The following is a 14,553-nucleotide window of genomic DNA, read 5'->3' on the forward strand; positions in this document are numbered from 1 at the left end:
TACCATTTTTATATTCCTTTTTTTTTTTTTTTTTACTTTTCATTTATTTATTTGAATGCCAGAGAGAGACAGAGACAGATTTCTCATACATTGGGTCACTTCCTGAATACAAATAACATTCAGGGCTGGGCCAGACCCAACTTCAGAAGCCAGAATGGGAAACAAGGTCTTCTGCGTTGGTTTCAGGGACCTGTCTATGCAGCCATCACCTGCTGCCTCTCAGGGTACAGAATAACAGGATGCTGAAACCAGAAGTTGGGTTGGAGCTCATGCCTTGGTTCTCTGATATGGCGTACAGATGACCTACACTGCATCTTGAACAGTGCGCCAACACCAGCCCATCTCTACTTCTGTAGCTCTCTCCCTAAACAAGGCTTTGATTCTTTTTTATTGTTAGATACATACTCTTGAATATGTCATTCTTTTATTATTCTCCTCCTTGATTTCTTAAGTCTTTTGTTTATTTGTTTTACAGTTTGGTTACTTATCCAGGGATTTGTAATGGAAATCTTATGCTAAAACCATCCATTTTGGATTAATGCTAATATAATTTCAGTAGTGTATGAACATTTTTTCTACCAGCACTGTGGATTTCTCTCATGTTCAATGCAATAGAGATAACTTTTATTGTATAAAACTACCGATACAGTTTTTATTTATTGCTCTGCAAAATTTTCTTCTATTTGATGACATATTGATGTTTTACTTTAATTATTTTAGACATCTCTTCTTTTGTCTTTGATCATTTGTAACAGCTAATTGTAGGTCTTTACCTAAATTGGTAAACATCTGGACTTCTGCAGACAGTTTCTATTCATTTCTATCACACATGAAATAAATTTTACATCTTGTCATTTTTTAAAAGCTGGATATCTTCTTTGTTATATTATCAACACTTCCAAAATTTATATCTGGGCTCCATGGGTTTCATTTATACTCCTAACCATTGCAGTTAAGATGCTGATGATTTTTGCTTCGTGATCTTACTGAAGTAGGTCTGAAAAATTTGTATTTCTTTTTGCCTCTGACCAGTGAAATTTACACATCACTGCCATGGCTTGTACTTAATGGTTACACAGATTTCCTTAAATATCTCTAGTTAATGAATGCTTTAAGGTTAGCCAAGGGGTTCTTCATGTACATTAGACATGACTTGAAGACAAGAAGGCTTGCAACTGCCTCTGCCTTCATATTTGGCACCTGAACACCCTTGAAGTTGGTCAGCTGTGAGAACCCAGGGCCCTCCTAGTGCTTGGTGAACTCTGCAGAGCCCAGCTCACGTGTGCAGCCTTCAGTTTCCCCAGGAGCTTTTAACAATGCCTCATGAAATTCTTCTCCCCTGATGTTTCTCTTAATACTTTGTCAGACTCTTCTTAGCCTTCAGTGGTATCACTGATTCAGGCAACTGAGATTTCAAACGCTTGCTGCTGTTTTCAATAGTGTTTGGAACAGGGTTAACTGAGTCAGGAATCACAAAGACAGTCCCTGAGGATACACACTAGCAGGAGCTGTGGTAAAGCCCTAATAGTGAGAACTCTTTAGAGTGGGACTTTTTGGTGAGAATCAAATATATTTTTCTCTCTAGATCACCTGTAAGTCTATGCACTGGTGAGGCTTGTAGCTTTTCAAGTGACCGTGGGACCGAGGAAAGAACAGGAATGAGGTGAGATGAGATAGTGTAAAGTTTGCTGTTCTTATTGTGACTCAATTTTTTCCCTGAAATACACATTCTTTTGACTATTTGGAACCTCGCTTATTTTCCAGAATTAAAAAAAAATAGCCTTTACAATTTTGAGTAAATTTTTTTTTGTTTTGTTTTATGGCTCTTAACTTTATTTGTTTATGTAAAAGGCAGACTCCTGGAGAGTAGGAGAAACAGAGAGATCATCTTTCCTCTGGATCACTCCACATAGGATTGTGATGGCCAGGCTGGCCCAGCCTTAGTCCATGAGTCTGGAATTCCATGATGGTGTCCTGTGTAGGCAGCAGGGGCAAGCACACTTGACCCATCTTTGCTCTGCACAGTCAGGCATGTTCTCAGGGAGCTAATTCAGAGGAACAGCCTGGTCTTTAAGACTTGCTGATTTGAGATGCCAGCATTGTAGGCCGCAATACCAAAACATGAATGATACTTTTTATTATTACTTTTTTTTACTTTACATGTATTTTTTCATTTTAAGGTAGAGACCCTTGCTGGCTCATTCCTCAAATGCCCACAAAAGCCAGGATTGAGCCAGGTCAAAACCATGAGCCACAAAGTCCACCAAGGTATCACACATTAGTGGCAGGGGGCTCAAGTATTTGGGACACAGTGTTCTTTTTCTCATATGTCTTAGCAATATTCTAGACTGAAATCAGTACTCCAACGCCGGATGTCAGCATCCCAAGCAGTACTCTCACACGTTTTTCCACACCTGCCCAGGATCCTGCTCTGTGGAATTACTGGTGCTTGAAAGGATTTTTTTATTTTTTTTTTCTCCAGAATTTCAGAAGTGATTCCAGATGGATGTTCTTGGGACCTTGGGGAGAAAAATGTTGAGGCTCAGCCACCTCCTGGTGTGTGTGTTAACTGATTCCACAAGAACTCTGATGTGAGGATGGGAAACTGGACATTGGCATGTGGCACCCCTCAGTGTAGCCAGCAGTAAGAAGTGGATGCTCCAGGTCTTTCCATAGTGCCCTACTCTGACTGCTGTCAGGTGGGACTCCCACTTCTCTGGGCTCCTTCCACTCTTGTGCCTTATTTGTTCCATCTCACTGCCAGGACCTCCACCGCTACTTCTCTGATTTCTTCAGTGTAGCAAGGATTCCTAATCACTTCTTTGCATCTGTGGGACTTTGCAAGATGCTTAGCATTTAATAGACACTTACTAAATATCAAGGGAGTATTAACGTGACCCCAAGTGTTGGCAACACCCTCGTCGCCATGTACCCCGAGCCGAGCGGAGGGACTAGGGTTGCAACGCAGACAACGCAGAGAGACAAGACAAGGCAACACGCAGTACACCGAATGCCGGTCGATGACAGAATGATCTTTATTGCAACTCCAGACTTTCTTTTATACTCTGCTTAGCTCCTCCCAGTAGTGGCCACCCTAAATCCCTTCAGTTCCTCCCAGTAGTGGCAACCCTAAATCCCTTCAGTTCCTCCCAGTGTTTATCCAATCCTCTAGTGGCCACCCTAAATCCCTTGAGTTTTATCCAATCCCTTGGCAGATAACTTGACAAATAGGAAGCAGGAACTTGCGGTTAAGCCAGTGGCTAGATGTATCAGGCCAAAATTACCAATCCTGTTATGCTCTGAGAAACAAGCTAAGCTGTGGAGTTAATCCTTGGGAGACCGGTGCCTGCACCCAAGCACCTTTCTTTGTAGAATTCCAAGTAGATCACAGGCAGGGTGTGGTGAAACCTCAGCTCCGCTCATGTTTCGTGCAGGAAAGCAACGAAGCATTGTCAGCTATGCCTACATCTTCCATAACGTGATGGATGAATGGGCAGGAGTAAGGTGCAGAAGCCAGGTGCGCACTGGCTAGACACAGAGGTATGTATCATCTTATGGTCCAGGAGGTACTCCTATAGCAGACAAGATAACCTGCAAAGTGGCAGAGCACAAGGAGCCGGGTCAAGCTAAGAACCACCTCCGGCTGCTGCTGTGTCGTTCAGAGAGCAGTGCTTGAGAAGCAGGAGCCTTATTCTTACTTAGTGGGAACGGGTTGCCTTGTTCCTCAATTTCTCCTGCTACTGAAAATGATTATTACTACCATACTCACATTGCTTTGATTCTAAAGCCCTAAGACTTTTTCGGAACAATTGCATGTACAGTTGATGACTGCAGCCATGGGAGAGGTAGAAGGACAGGTTCTCTTTCATCTCCTCAGTAGGCAAGGACTCCGAAGCTAAGAAGCTACCCTGAAATCATTCATCTTGAGAAGTGCCCTGTACTAGGGAATGCCTATTATTTGTTAGATTCCATGATTACTAAATCCAAAACCTAGGTGTTTTCAAGGACAGGCTCTGTTGATTGCCTTTCAGCTCTGCGTGTAGCAGGCTTTCAGCTTTCATTTTCTGCTTTAGAATGTTGCATCGAAAATGGAGTATTTTGAGTAATACGTTAAGATGAGTTTATTGTATTTATACACATATAAAGACATATTGAATATTTTTATTTATGCATTTATTCACCTGCAAGGCATGTCATCAGTGAGATAAAAGAGACACAGGGAGAAATGAAAGTGAGGGAAAGAGGGAGTTCTTCCATCTACTTCTTAAGTCCCCAAATGGCTGTAATGTCCAGTGGATTGGCCAGAGTGAAGAGCCAGGACCCTGGATAAGAGCCAGGACCCTGGCTAAGACACTACTGAACTTGGACAGGGGGCATCGCATATACCTTCTGTCTTCCTGACAATCGGCAGTGTGACTTACATAGGCAGTCTGCTGGTGCTTTTGTGGCTTAGGTTAATTGTTAGGATTCTGAAGTGATCGATTTTAGTATTTTTATCTATATTGTGTCTGAAAGCAAGTTTCAGGGGTTGAAAGAGAAAGAAAGAATGCACCGAAGTGCTCAGTCTGCAAAAGATACATGTTTTACCATGTTGAATCTGGAAGTTTTCAGTGGGATTTGAAAGAAAGCACAGAATCTTGACAGCTACAAGAAAGAACATGGACTATTGCAAACAATAATAATGATCATTATCAACATTTGCATTCATCTAATCTTGATTTTAGGTTTGTGTTATTGCAGAAAGGTAATGGCGATGTGTGTGTGTGTGTGTGTGTGTGTGTGTGTGTATGTGTGTGTTGTTTACTTAAACTCAAAGCATTTTATTGGAGCACAGCCAATTACTTGTAAAACTGAAACATGTTATTCTTGGTGTTTTCTCTGGCTAATCTTGATTAACTGGTGTCTCTGTAGGCAGACTATGGATCAGGTGTGTAGCTCAGTTGTTGAGGGGCCACTTTTTCCCTATCTTTGCAGGTCTGCATCTTAAACTTCACAATTGATTCATTGCTGTTTCTGTTAGATTTATGTATTTCAAAGGCAGAGTGACAGAGAACATTTCTGTTTGCTAGCTCACTCCCCAGATGGCCCCATCAGGGCTGAATTCGGGAACCAAGAGCTGCACCCTGGTCTAGGGACCGTCTTCCCACTTCTTTCCAGTAACAGAAAACTGGATGTGAGACACAGCATCTGGAATTGAAATTGTGCTCCAGAATGGGATTCTAATAGAGTAAGTGTTAGTTCAACCTCTGCACACCATTGCTGGCTTTTAAACATGAAAATCTCTGAGACATTTGCCATTAATCCCATTGACATTTATTTGTTTTATTCTCTTATCACCAGGAGCAAATGCGAAATTTGGCTTCCTTAGGTCAAATTCTGCTTGTTGCTGACATTTGAACACACAGGAAGAAAGAATTGCTCACCTAGGCAATAAGTGCTTCTAGAGTCTCATTTTCATGTTGCCTAAGAGTTATTTATGCTTTTGAAAACAAATAAATAAATAAATGTGTTTCCTTTATTTATATAAAAGACAAACAGACACAGCCAAAGAAAGAGCCCCTATCTGCAAGGTCACAACCTCAAATCCTCCACAATATTTGGGTTTGAGCTAGGCTGAAAACAGCAGCCAGGAATTCCATTTGGGTCACAAGGTGGGGCAGTGATACAAGTTCTTCTGCCACAACCTGCTGCACCCCAGGGTCTACATTAGTGGGAAGCTGGAATGTGGAGCAGAGCTGGGACTTAAATCCAGGCAGTTCAATATAGGACACAGGCACTGGAGGAATGAATAATACATGGGGTCTCTCTCTTTCTCTCTCCCTCTCTCTCTTTCTCTTTGCCTGTCAAATAAAGTTACTGAACAAACAGATTTAAAGGGAGTTTTTTTTTCAAAACTGCTTTCTTCTTCTTTTCAAAACATATAATTATTTGAATTATAGAGTAAAAGAGAGGGGAGAGAAAGAGAGAGAGAGAGAGAGAGAGAGAGAAAGAGAGAGAGAGAGAGAGAGAGAGAGAGAGAGAGAGATTCTTTCGCTGTCCTGCAGCGATGGAGTTGGTGCATGCAGCTTATAATAACACGTGTGGACTCTGACTGGTGATCAAAAGTCACCGTTTATTAGTGATATCAGACTTTGTAGACTGAGGATCATATAGGATAAGGGAGGAGGTATTAAATTTATCTACGGAACCCATCAATTGTTTCCATACTCTTGTTTGGAACTCTTTTGTCTGTACATCCCATCAAGTGTTCTCATTCACATGCCATCCACTCAGTTGTATTCATACAAATGATATTCATTTAGTTATATGAATGGCACCCACTCAGTTGTTATCATACAAAGGTTATCCTATCAATTGTAATCCTGTGCTCATTGACCTTCTAGGGTCACAACATCCTTCTACAGTGTTCTATCTGCTATTTGACTTAATTGCACTCTCCAAATAACTGAAACAGCTAACAAAAAGGCCAGGCTGGCATTCACAGCCTGGAACAGCATCTGGATCTCCCACATGGGTGGCAGAGAGTCAAGTACCTGGCCATTTTCTGCTGCTGCCCCTGGCATGTTATCAGGGAAATGGTTTGAATATGAGAAGCCAGAAATCAAACTGTCACACATATGGCATATTGGTGCCACAAATGACAGCTTAACCTGATGTGTTCTGATGCCAACTACCACAACATTTTTGAAAACTCTTCTTACAGAAGCAGTGGAAAATTACCAGCAAATTATTGAAGTGTAAATGCAGAGAATCATTCACTTGCACAGCAAGGGAGTGCAGTGTGGACTTATTACAGATGCCTAACTTCAGGGAGAGAGGACCTGGGACCAGCATGACAAACAGAGAACGAAAGAGAGACAGCCAGCTTTCCCTGTGCTGCAACTGAGCAGTCCCTTCCCATATGCCAAAGCCAGGGAGGAAGTCACCTTGGATATGTCAAGCCTACCTGCCATTTGCTTGTGGAAGTCTAAAAAAGTTCAGACAAACCTAGGTAAATATCTACAACAGAATTTATCAGCCTGCAGAACTCTGAGAAAGAATTAGTCCTGAAAGTCACTAGGCTTTGTTGGCTGGACTGTGTAGAAGGCAAAGCCTGAGGCTTTGAAGTTGGATAAAAGCTGTGCAAACAGAAGGGAAATATTAACACTGCAAGTGGTCAGAATAACTTGGCATTCATTGATTTCTGGATACAAGCTCGACTGACTGTTGAAAGATTAATTTGTTTAAAATCAATTAGAGAGAGAGAGACACAGGAAGAGACACACAGAAAGAGATCTTCCATCCACTGCTTCACTCTCTGCATGGTCACAATGACCAGGGCTGGGCCAGGATGAAGACCAGAGTGAGAAGCTTCATCTAAGTCCTCCATGTGGGTGCAGGGGTCCAAACACTTGGATATCTTGCACTGCTTTGCTGAGCCCATTAGCAGGAAGCTGGGAGTGGAAGTGAATCAGCTGGTACACAAACATGCTTTTTGGCCTCAGAGGTGGCAGGTTTACCCACGGAGCCGCAAGGTCAACCCACTGAGACACAAGGTCAACCCTAAGTTTTACTTTTTAAAAATTTTACTTCTTTGTTTATTTCTGTGTCAAATAGAGGAGGGGGGGGAGAGAGAGAATAATCCTTCTCATTCATTCTCCAAATTCCTGAAGCAGGATCTCTCTTGGTGTGAGACTCAAGTGTTTGGGCCATTATCCATTCTTCCGCAAAGTATACATCCACCGGAAGCTGCGGAGTAAAGAAGACTTGAATTCAAAACGAACTACTTCAAACTGGGAGAGGGACTTCTAGACAGTGGCTTAGTTTTCTATAGCACCAGGCCAGTTCCCAGATGCAAGCTTTTCTTTCTTTTTTTTCTTTCTTTAAAAGATTTATTTACTTGCTTGTTTATTTATATATTTAGTTAATTAGTTAGTTGAAATGCAAAGTGTCAGAGCGAAAAAAGAGAACTTTGGTTCACTTGTTCTTCACCTTCCAAATGTCTATAATGGCTAGGAGTGGGGCAGGCTAAAGTCAGGAGCCAAGAACTCTCCATCCTAGACTGCACCATGGGCAACAGTGGTCCAGGCGCACACAGCATCTGCCACTGTCTTCCTGGTGCATCAGCAGGTGTGTGCTTTGGAAGTGAAGTAGCCTGGATTCAAAGTGGCACTGCCATGTGTCAGGCCGGCATTGCAGGAAGTGACTTAAGCTGCCATAAGCAGGATCTTGAGTTGGAAGTAGAACAGCTGGGACGTAAACCAGAACCCATGTAGGATGCCTGTGGTGCTACACATAGAGACTTTGCCTGCTACATCACCATATCCCGGCTCTCCTGCTTTCAAGAGGCCACCTACATTATTCTGTGTTATACCCTATAACTGGGCGGAGGATTCAGGTCTTAGAGTGTTTAAAACCCAAAATAAATTCTCTAAATCATCATATCTAATGCACTTTACATCAATGGAGGAAATGTCCATGGCTGCATTGCCCAGTCTGGCTGTATAGCCCTTGAAAGATCCTTACTGTTAATAAGGAATAGGCTTTTCAGTTGTTTACAATGAGAATTGATTTAAATTTTATCCCATATTACTACATGCAGTTGGATAACACAAAACAGATTTAAGATTTCCAAGGGTGGAGACATTCCTTTCTTAATCCTTGGATTCAGTGGCTGGGCTGAAAGATTTGCTGAGTTAGTGGTCATGTTGCTTCTAGGTGAAGTTGGGTGACTGACAAAAGAAAGAATTGTGGAGCTCTCATCAAGACTCCCTGTATCAATGCACATTTTGTAAACAATGGCTCCTGCTCAGACATAAAGGGAGAAAAAGAGAGATGGGGAGAGAGAGAAAGAGAGAGATCCTCCATCCAATGGTTCACTTGGCAAATGGCCACAATGTGTAATGTCTGGAGCTGAGCCAATCAGAAGCCAAGAGCCAGGAGCTTCTCCTAGGTCACCCATGATGGTAAGGGGTCTAAGGACTTCAAACTTCCCCTGCTGCTTTCCAAAATCGTAAGCAAGAAGTTTGGTTGAGTACTTGGGGCCTGGATGGGATGCCAGTGGTGCTGCACATGCAGGCCTTTTTCAACACTAATTTCAACACTAATTTTTAAATCTGAAATTCACTGCTCTTGAAGCGCCTTCACAGCTCATGGGTTTCCTTTACATCCAGAATTACATTTCTCTTCAGTTCCTCTCTTGAGTGTTTTAATACTATTAATGTACAAGGTGATTGCCAATCACAGGAAGCAATCTCTATGATCAGCAACAGTATTTCCTGTGTAGGGAAACTACAGAGGAACCTGTAAGTGATGTACAGCAGGATCCGGCAGAGCTGCAGAGACCTGTTTTCCCTTAGAGGAAACAACTCCTCTACAAACCTCCTGGCTCTAATAAATGCAAAGGAATCATTTGTGATCATGAGTAACCACGCACACACAATCAACACACCACAACGCTGGACAATACTATTTTCTCTTGGTAAATTGATGTTTCTCTAATTTTTTTTTTTTTGTACTGAAGCAGATATTCATTTATGGAAAGTTTTACCTCAGTTGCGGATAGAAGTAATGAATCAGGCCTGGGTCAATAACGGAGGTGGAGGAGATGCAAATTTCCATGAAAAAAAAATCTAGTGAGCATTGGTGAAGGAGAACTTGAGACCTGAAGAATTTAGCGCTGGAGTTGCAGAACAGCAGGTTAAGTCCCTGATTGTGACGCTAAATGGATCAGAGAACCATTTCAAACCCCAACTGCCTCCCTTCCAGCCCAGATCTCTGCTATTGTGCCTGGGGACAGCAGCAGCTGGTCCAGGTACTTGCACCCTTGCCACCATGTCGAAGCCAGGAGAGAGACCCAGCTGCCTGGATGTCAGATTTATCTCTCAATATCTCTTCCCCTCTCCTTCTCTCTCAGGTGTGTTTATATGGGTTTGTGTCTATATATTTCCCTCCTTTGTCACTCTTCCTGTCAAACACATAAATTTTGGGCCAGGCAAGGTAGCATAGTGACTAAAGTCCTTGCCTTGCATGTACCAGAATCCCATATGGGTGCCGGTTCTAATCCCAGCAGCCCTACTTGCCACCCAACTCCCTGCCTGTGGCTTGGAAAAGCAGCTGAGGATGGCTCAAAGACTTGGGAACCTTCGTCTGCTTGCAAGATCTGGAAGAGGCTCCTGGCTTTGGATCGGCTCAGATACAGACATTGCGGCCATTGGGGGAGACGGAAGATCTCCCTCCTGTCTCTCTTCCTCCCTGCATATCTGACTTTCCAATAAAATAAATAAATCTTTAAAAAATAAGTAGATACTTTAAGAAGAATACTTTAGGAATTTAATCAATTGAAGAAGCTCAGTTAAGGGAGTAGGGAAGTGAGGATGATCTGCAGTTCTTGCTTCTTGGAGAAAAGTCTACTTGATAAAAACAGCAAATGAAATGTCCCTTTTAATAGTGTTTTTGCTACATCTCATGGGTTTTGTTATTTTTTGTTTTTATTTCCATTTCTTCAAAAAAGTTTTTTTTTCTTATTTTCTTGAGTGATGCACAGATCATGTAATGTCAGTGTTTGTTTTAAGACGTTCTTTAATTTCCTTTTCTGTTGTTTTTTAAAGATTTATTTATTTTTATTCCAAAATCAGATATACAGAGAGGAGAGATAGAGAGGAAGATCTTCCACCTGATGATCCACTCGGCAAGTGACCACTATGGCTGGAGCTGAATCAATCCAAAGCCAGGAGCCAGGAGTCTCCTCAGGGTCTTCCACATGTGTGCAGGGTCCCAAGGTTTTGGGCCAATCTCGACTGCTTTCCCAGGGCACACGCAGGGAGCTGGATGGGAAGCAGAGTTGCTGGGATTAGAACCGGCATCCAGATGGGATTCCAGTGCATTCAAGGCAAGGACCTTAACCACTAGGCCGATGTTCAGAGCCCTGGTTTTTGATTTTCGTTTTAGTTTCTTCAACAACGTGTTGGTCATTCAGTACCAGGTTCTTCAACTTCATATTTCTGTAAATTTCCTATTTTTCCTCCTGTTGCTGATTTTGTTTTATGCTTTTTTTCAAAGATTTATTTATTTTTGTTACAAAATCAGATATACAGAGAGGAGGAGAGACAGAGAGGAAGATCTTCCTTCCGATGATTCATTCCCCAAATGAGCGCAGTGGCCGGTTCTGTGCCGATCCAGAGCCAGGAACCAGGAACCTCTTCTATGTCTCCCACACGGGTGCAGGGCCCCAAAGCATTGGGCCATCCTCGACTGCCTTCCCAGGCCACAAGCAGGGAGCTGGATGGGAAGTGGAGCTGCCGGGACTAGAACTGGCACCCATATGGGATCCCGGCATGTTCAAGGAGAGGACTTTTAGCCGCTAGGCCACGGCGCCGGGCCTGTATGGCTTTTTGTTTAAGGGGAGGTATAATAACTGTGTAATAGAACCTATCTTATCCAGATGTGAATATATAAAGCAGTATGAATCTCTACTTCTAAATCACAGATGGACTCCCAATGAACTGTTAAACATATCCTGCCAATAGAATGCTGGACTCTGTCATTGTCCATACTTACAATGTCAGGATACACTTAGATAGCAGAATGATTAGCATATGACTGTCAAGGACTATATTATTGTAACAAAATAGGAGACTTAACTGGAGGGGGGTGAAATCCCAGAGCCAATGGAATTATGTAATAAAATAATAAAATAAATTTAAAGACACAATAAATGATGTTGTGGTTAATTCAATTAGGGCCATTTTTTATACAGTGAGAAGTTTCTTGATTTTTGGGGGGACACATAGTTAGTGAGTAAGTGTTATATCTTAAAAAAATATTTATGTATTTTTAGTGCAAAGTTAGGTATACAGAGAGGAGGAGAGACAGAGAGGAAGCTCTTCCATTCAATGGTTCACTCCTCAAATGGCCACCACAGCCTGAGCTGAGCCAATACAAAACCAGGAGCCGGGAGATTCTTCCAGGTCTCCCTCACAGGAGAAGCATCCCAAGGCTTCAGGTCGTCCTTAGCTGCTTTTCCTGGCTACAAGCAGGGATGTGGATAGGAAGCAAGGCCACCTGGATGGGAAGCCAGTGCCCATATGGGATCATGACGCGTGCAATATGAGGACTTTAGCAGCTATGGTTTCGCACCGGGCCCGTAAGTGTTATTATATTTTGATGGAAAATTACAGAACAAGGTTATGTCACAAAATCAGACGGATCTATGAAGTCCTGTGGGAAAACTGATGAAAAGTCATTAACCTTATACAGTAGCCTGCCTCTGTCAGCTAATTATTTCTTTTCTTTTTAAATTTAGTTTTATGACACAGTCTCATAGGCTCTGAGATTCCCCCAACCCCTCCCTGTGCCACCCCCCATGTTGGATTCCTCCACCTTGTTGCAGTATTACAGTTCATATCCAGTCATGATTCCTACATTGCGAGCATGTACCATGCAGAGAGCCCAGCATCTTATTGTCTAGATAAATCCAACACTTTCCTTGGCAGATCTTCTCTAGTCTGAAGGCAGAGCTGGCAGAATATCATCTCCTCTAATGAAAAGCCACAACATAACATCGACAATAATTTACAACATTATGGAGTTAATTCACATGGTATTGAGTGACCGATATATTAGAAAATGTAAGTTTTTAACCACCTCCTGTGACTACTTCATTGACATTTCAATTTTAATTTATACACAATCGAATGTTATATACCTTGAAATGGTTATAGGGTACCATTCAACTGTTTCGTGTCTATTTTTCATTTTTATATTTAGCATGATATATGAAGCATGATTTTTACTGAACTTGGCTAATTTTAGGGTAGTCCAAACAGGCTTATAACTCTAACAAGGCATATGTTAACAATTGAGGCACAGGACAGTTTTAGGAGGGGTGTGCAGAGAAATCTTCAATACCCTAGTGAGGTATATGTGAGTCCAAGCTGACTGTTTCCTGTCTGTTCTAAGCTTTCCTTATTGGTCTTTGTCTAATCTAATTTTTTGCGGGCGGGGGACTCCATCGCGACCCTGATGGTCATTGCAAGAGAGGGTGGGGATCCAAAGTTGGAACTAAGTAAGGACCAGAGAAAGCTCCCCTCCCAAGTCCCAAAGGGAGTTTACTCTTCTGTTTCTGAGGACCGCTCAGGGCTGCCGGCTGCTGTTCTGAAGACATTAGATCCTGTGAGGAAGGATCTGGGCTTCTTCCATCACTTGTGGGAGATCCGAAAGGGAGTGGATGACCTCAGAGTTCTCGGCCTACCAGGGCACTCCAGTTCCCCCTGGTCTCCTTGGCAATTGGGATATAGTCCTTGGTGAGGATGCAGGAGTCTCCAGGGTTGGGATACAAGCCTCCTCCTGTCTCCCTGCTTCACTCTGGGGTTCCTCTCCCTACCCCACTCCCTGCGCTCTGTGCATATGACCTCCTGCTAAGAGTCTGTCAGGATTGCTCTTGATTCCCACTGTATGTCTTTACTAAAATAGGAAGATAAATGTGTGCCTCATACAGACAAGGTCAGTGTTCTTACAACCAATTAAAATATGCAATTAATCATAGCAAAAAGTTAGATGTGAAACATGTGAAAACTAAAAAGTGACAAAACCATTGAGTTCTGTGCAATGCATTTTGGTAATAGCAGGCACAAAAATGCATGGGTAATGTCCTCATTTAGAATATGAACATTTACTCACTAATTTTGTTTTCCTAATGAGCTCACCAACCCTTTTATGCACTGCATCCTGCCACACCCAGCTCTGCAGCCACCTGTGAGGCACTGAGTTTACCTGGATCTGTACTAATTCTTGAGGGTAGAATGGTGATTGTGACCACAGCTTTGCTCCTCGCGGGCTCACACTCAAATGGAGGAGATAATAAGCAGACAAGTGGTTTTAAATAAAGCAGGTTTTTTTTTTTATGGAAGACTTTATAGTCCGTAGGTATAAATGCATTATACGGTATATTTTTAATGGAAGAGTAGGGATTTGCAAGATTGCAGTGAAACATGTAGCTGGGGCAGTGCTGGTCATTAAACAGCCTTGCACATAGGTGAGTATGTGTGTATGGCCTTGTATACCTCTGTATGTGTGCACCCTAAGTATGGGTGCATTTGTATGATTTCACATATATGTGTAACTGTTAGTGTATTCATGCACAACTGTGTGCATCGTGTGCTGGTGCTCATGCATTTGCACATATGTGCTCCTGTCAAGATTGTGTATGGCTCCACATACCATACATGTCCATACATGTGTATTTGTGCAACAGTGATTGTGTCTGTGCTTGTGTTGATGTGTTTGAATGTATTTGTGTGTGTCTTTTTGTTGGAGAAGAGGGCGGACCAAGGAACCAAGTGCAGAATGTCAGAAGGTGGATCAAAAAGAGATTCAATTTTCAGGGAAGAACAATGAATCTTCATATTTGTGTAGAATGAAGCAAAGAGGGTAGGGAGGAGGAAAATGCCAGACAGACAGACAGGCAAGCTGTACTATTCTGTCTCTACACAAGCCTTTGTTATACCTCTGTTTCATCTTTACTTTTTGGAAAAATTTCCTCAGATGAGCACAACCTATTTGAAAAATTTTGAG

General features: G+C 42.3%; 1 protein-coding gene across 1 annotated transcript in view; it reads left to right on the forward strand.

Annotated features, from left to right (window-relative positions):
• The window catches only part of LOC131478741 (contactin-associated protein-like 5), a 172,243-nt gene that overhangs the window by 100,137 nt on the left and 57,553 nt on the right, over window positions 1-14,553 (forward strand). The window contains exon 7 of the mRNA XM_058659314.1: window positions 9,620-9,624. Within this exon, the coding sequence (XP_058515297.1) occupies window positions 9,620-9,624 (5 nt within the window). The remainder of the gene's footprint in view (window positions 1-9,619; window positions 9,625-14,553) is intronic.

This window comes from Ochotona princeps, chromosome Y (assembly GCF_030435755.1).
Source record: "Ochotona princeps isolate mOchPri1 chromosome Y, mOchPri1.hap1, whole genome shotgun sequence".
In the NCBI taxonomy this organism is placed as follows: domain Eukaryota; kingdom Metazoa; phylum Chordata; class Mammalia; order Lagomorpha; family Ochotonidae; genus Ochotona; species Ochotona princeps.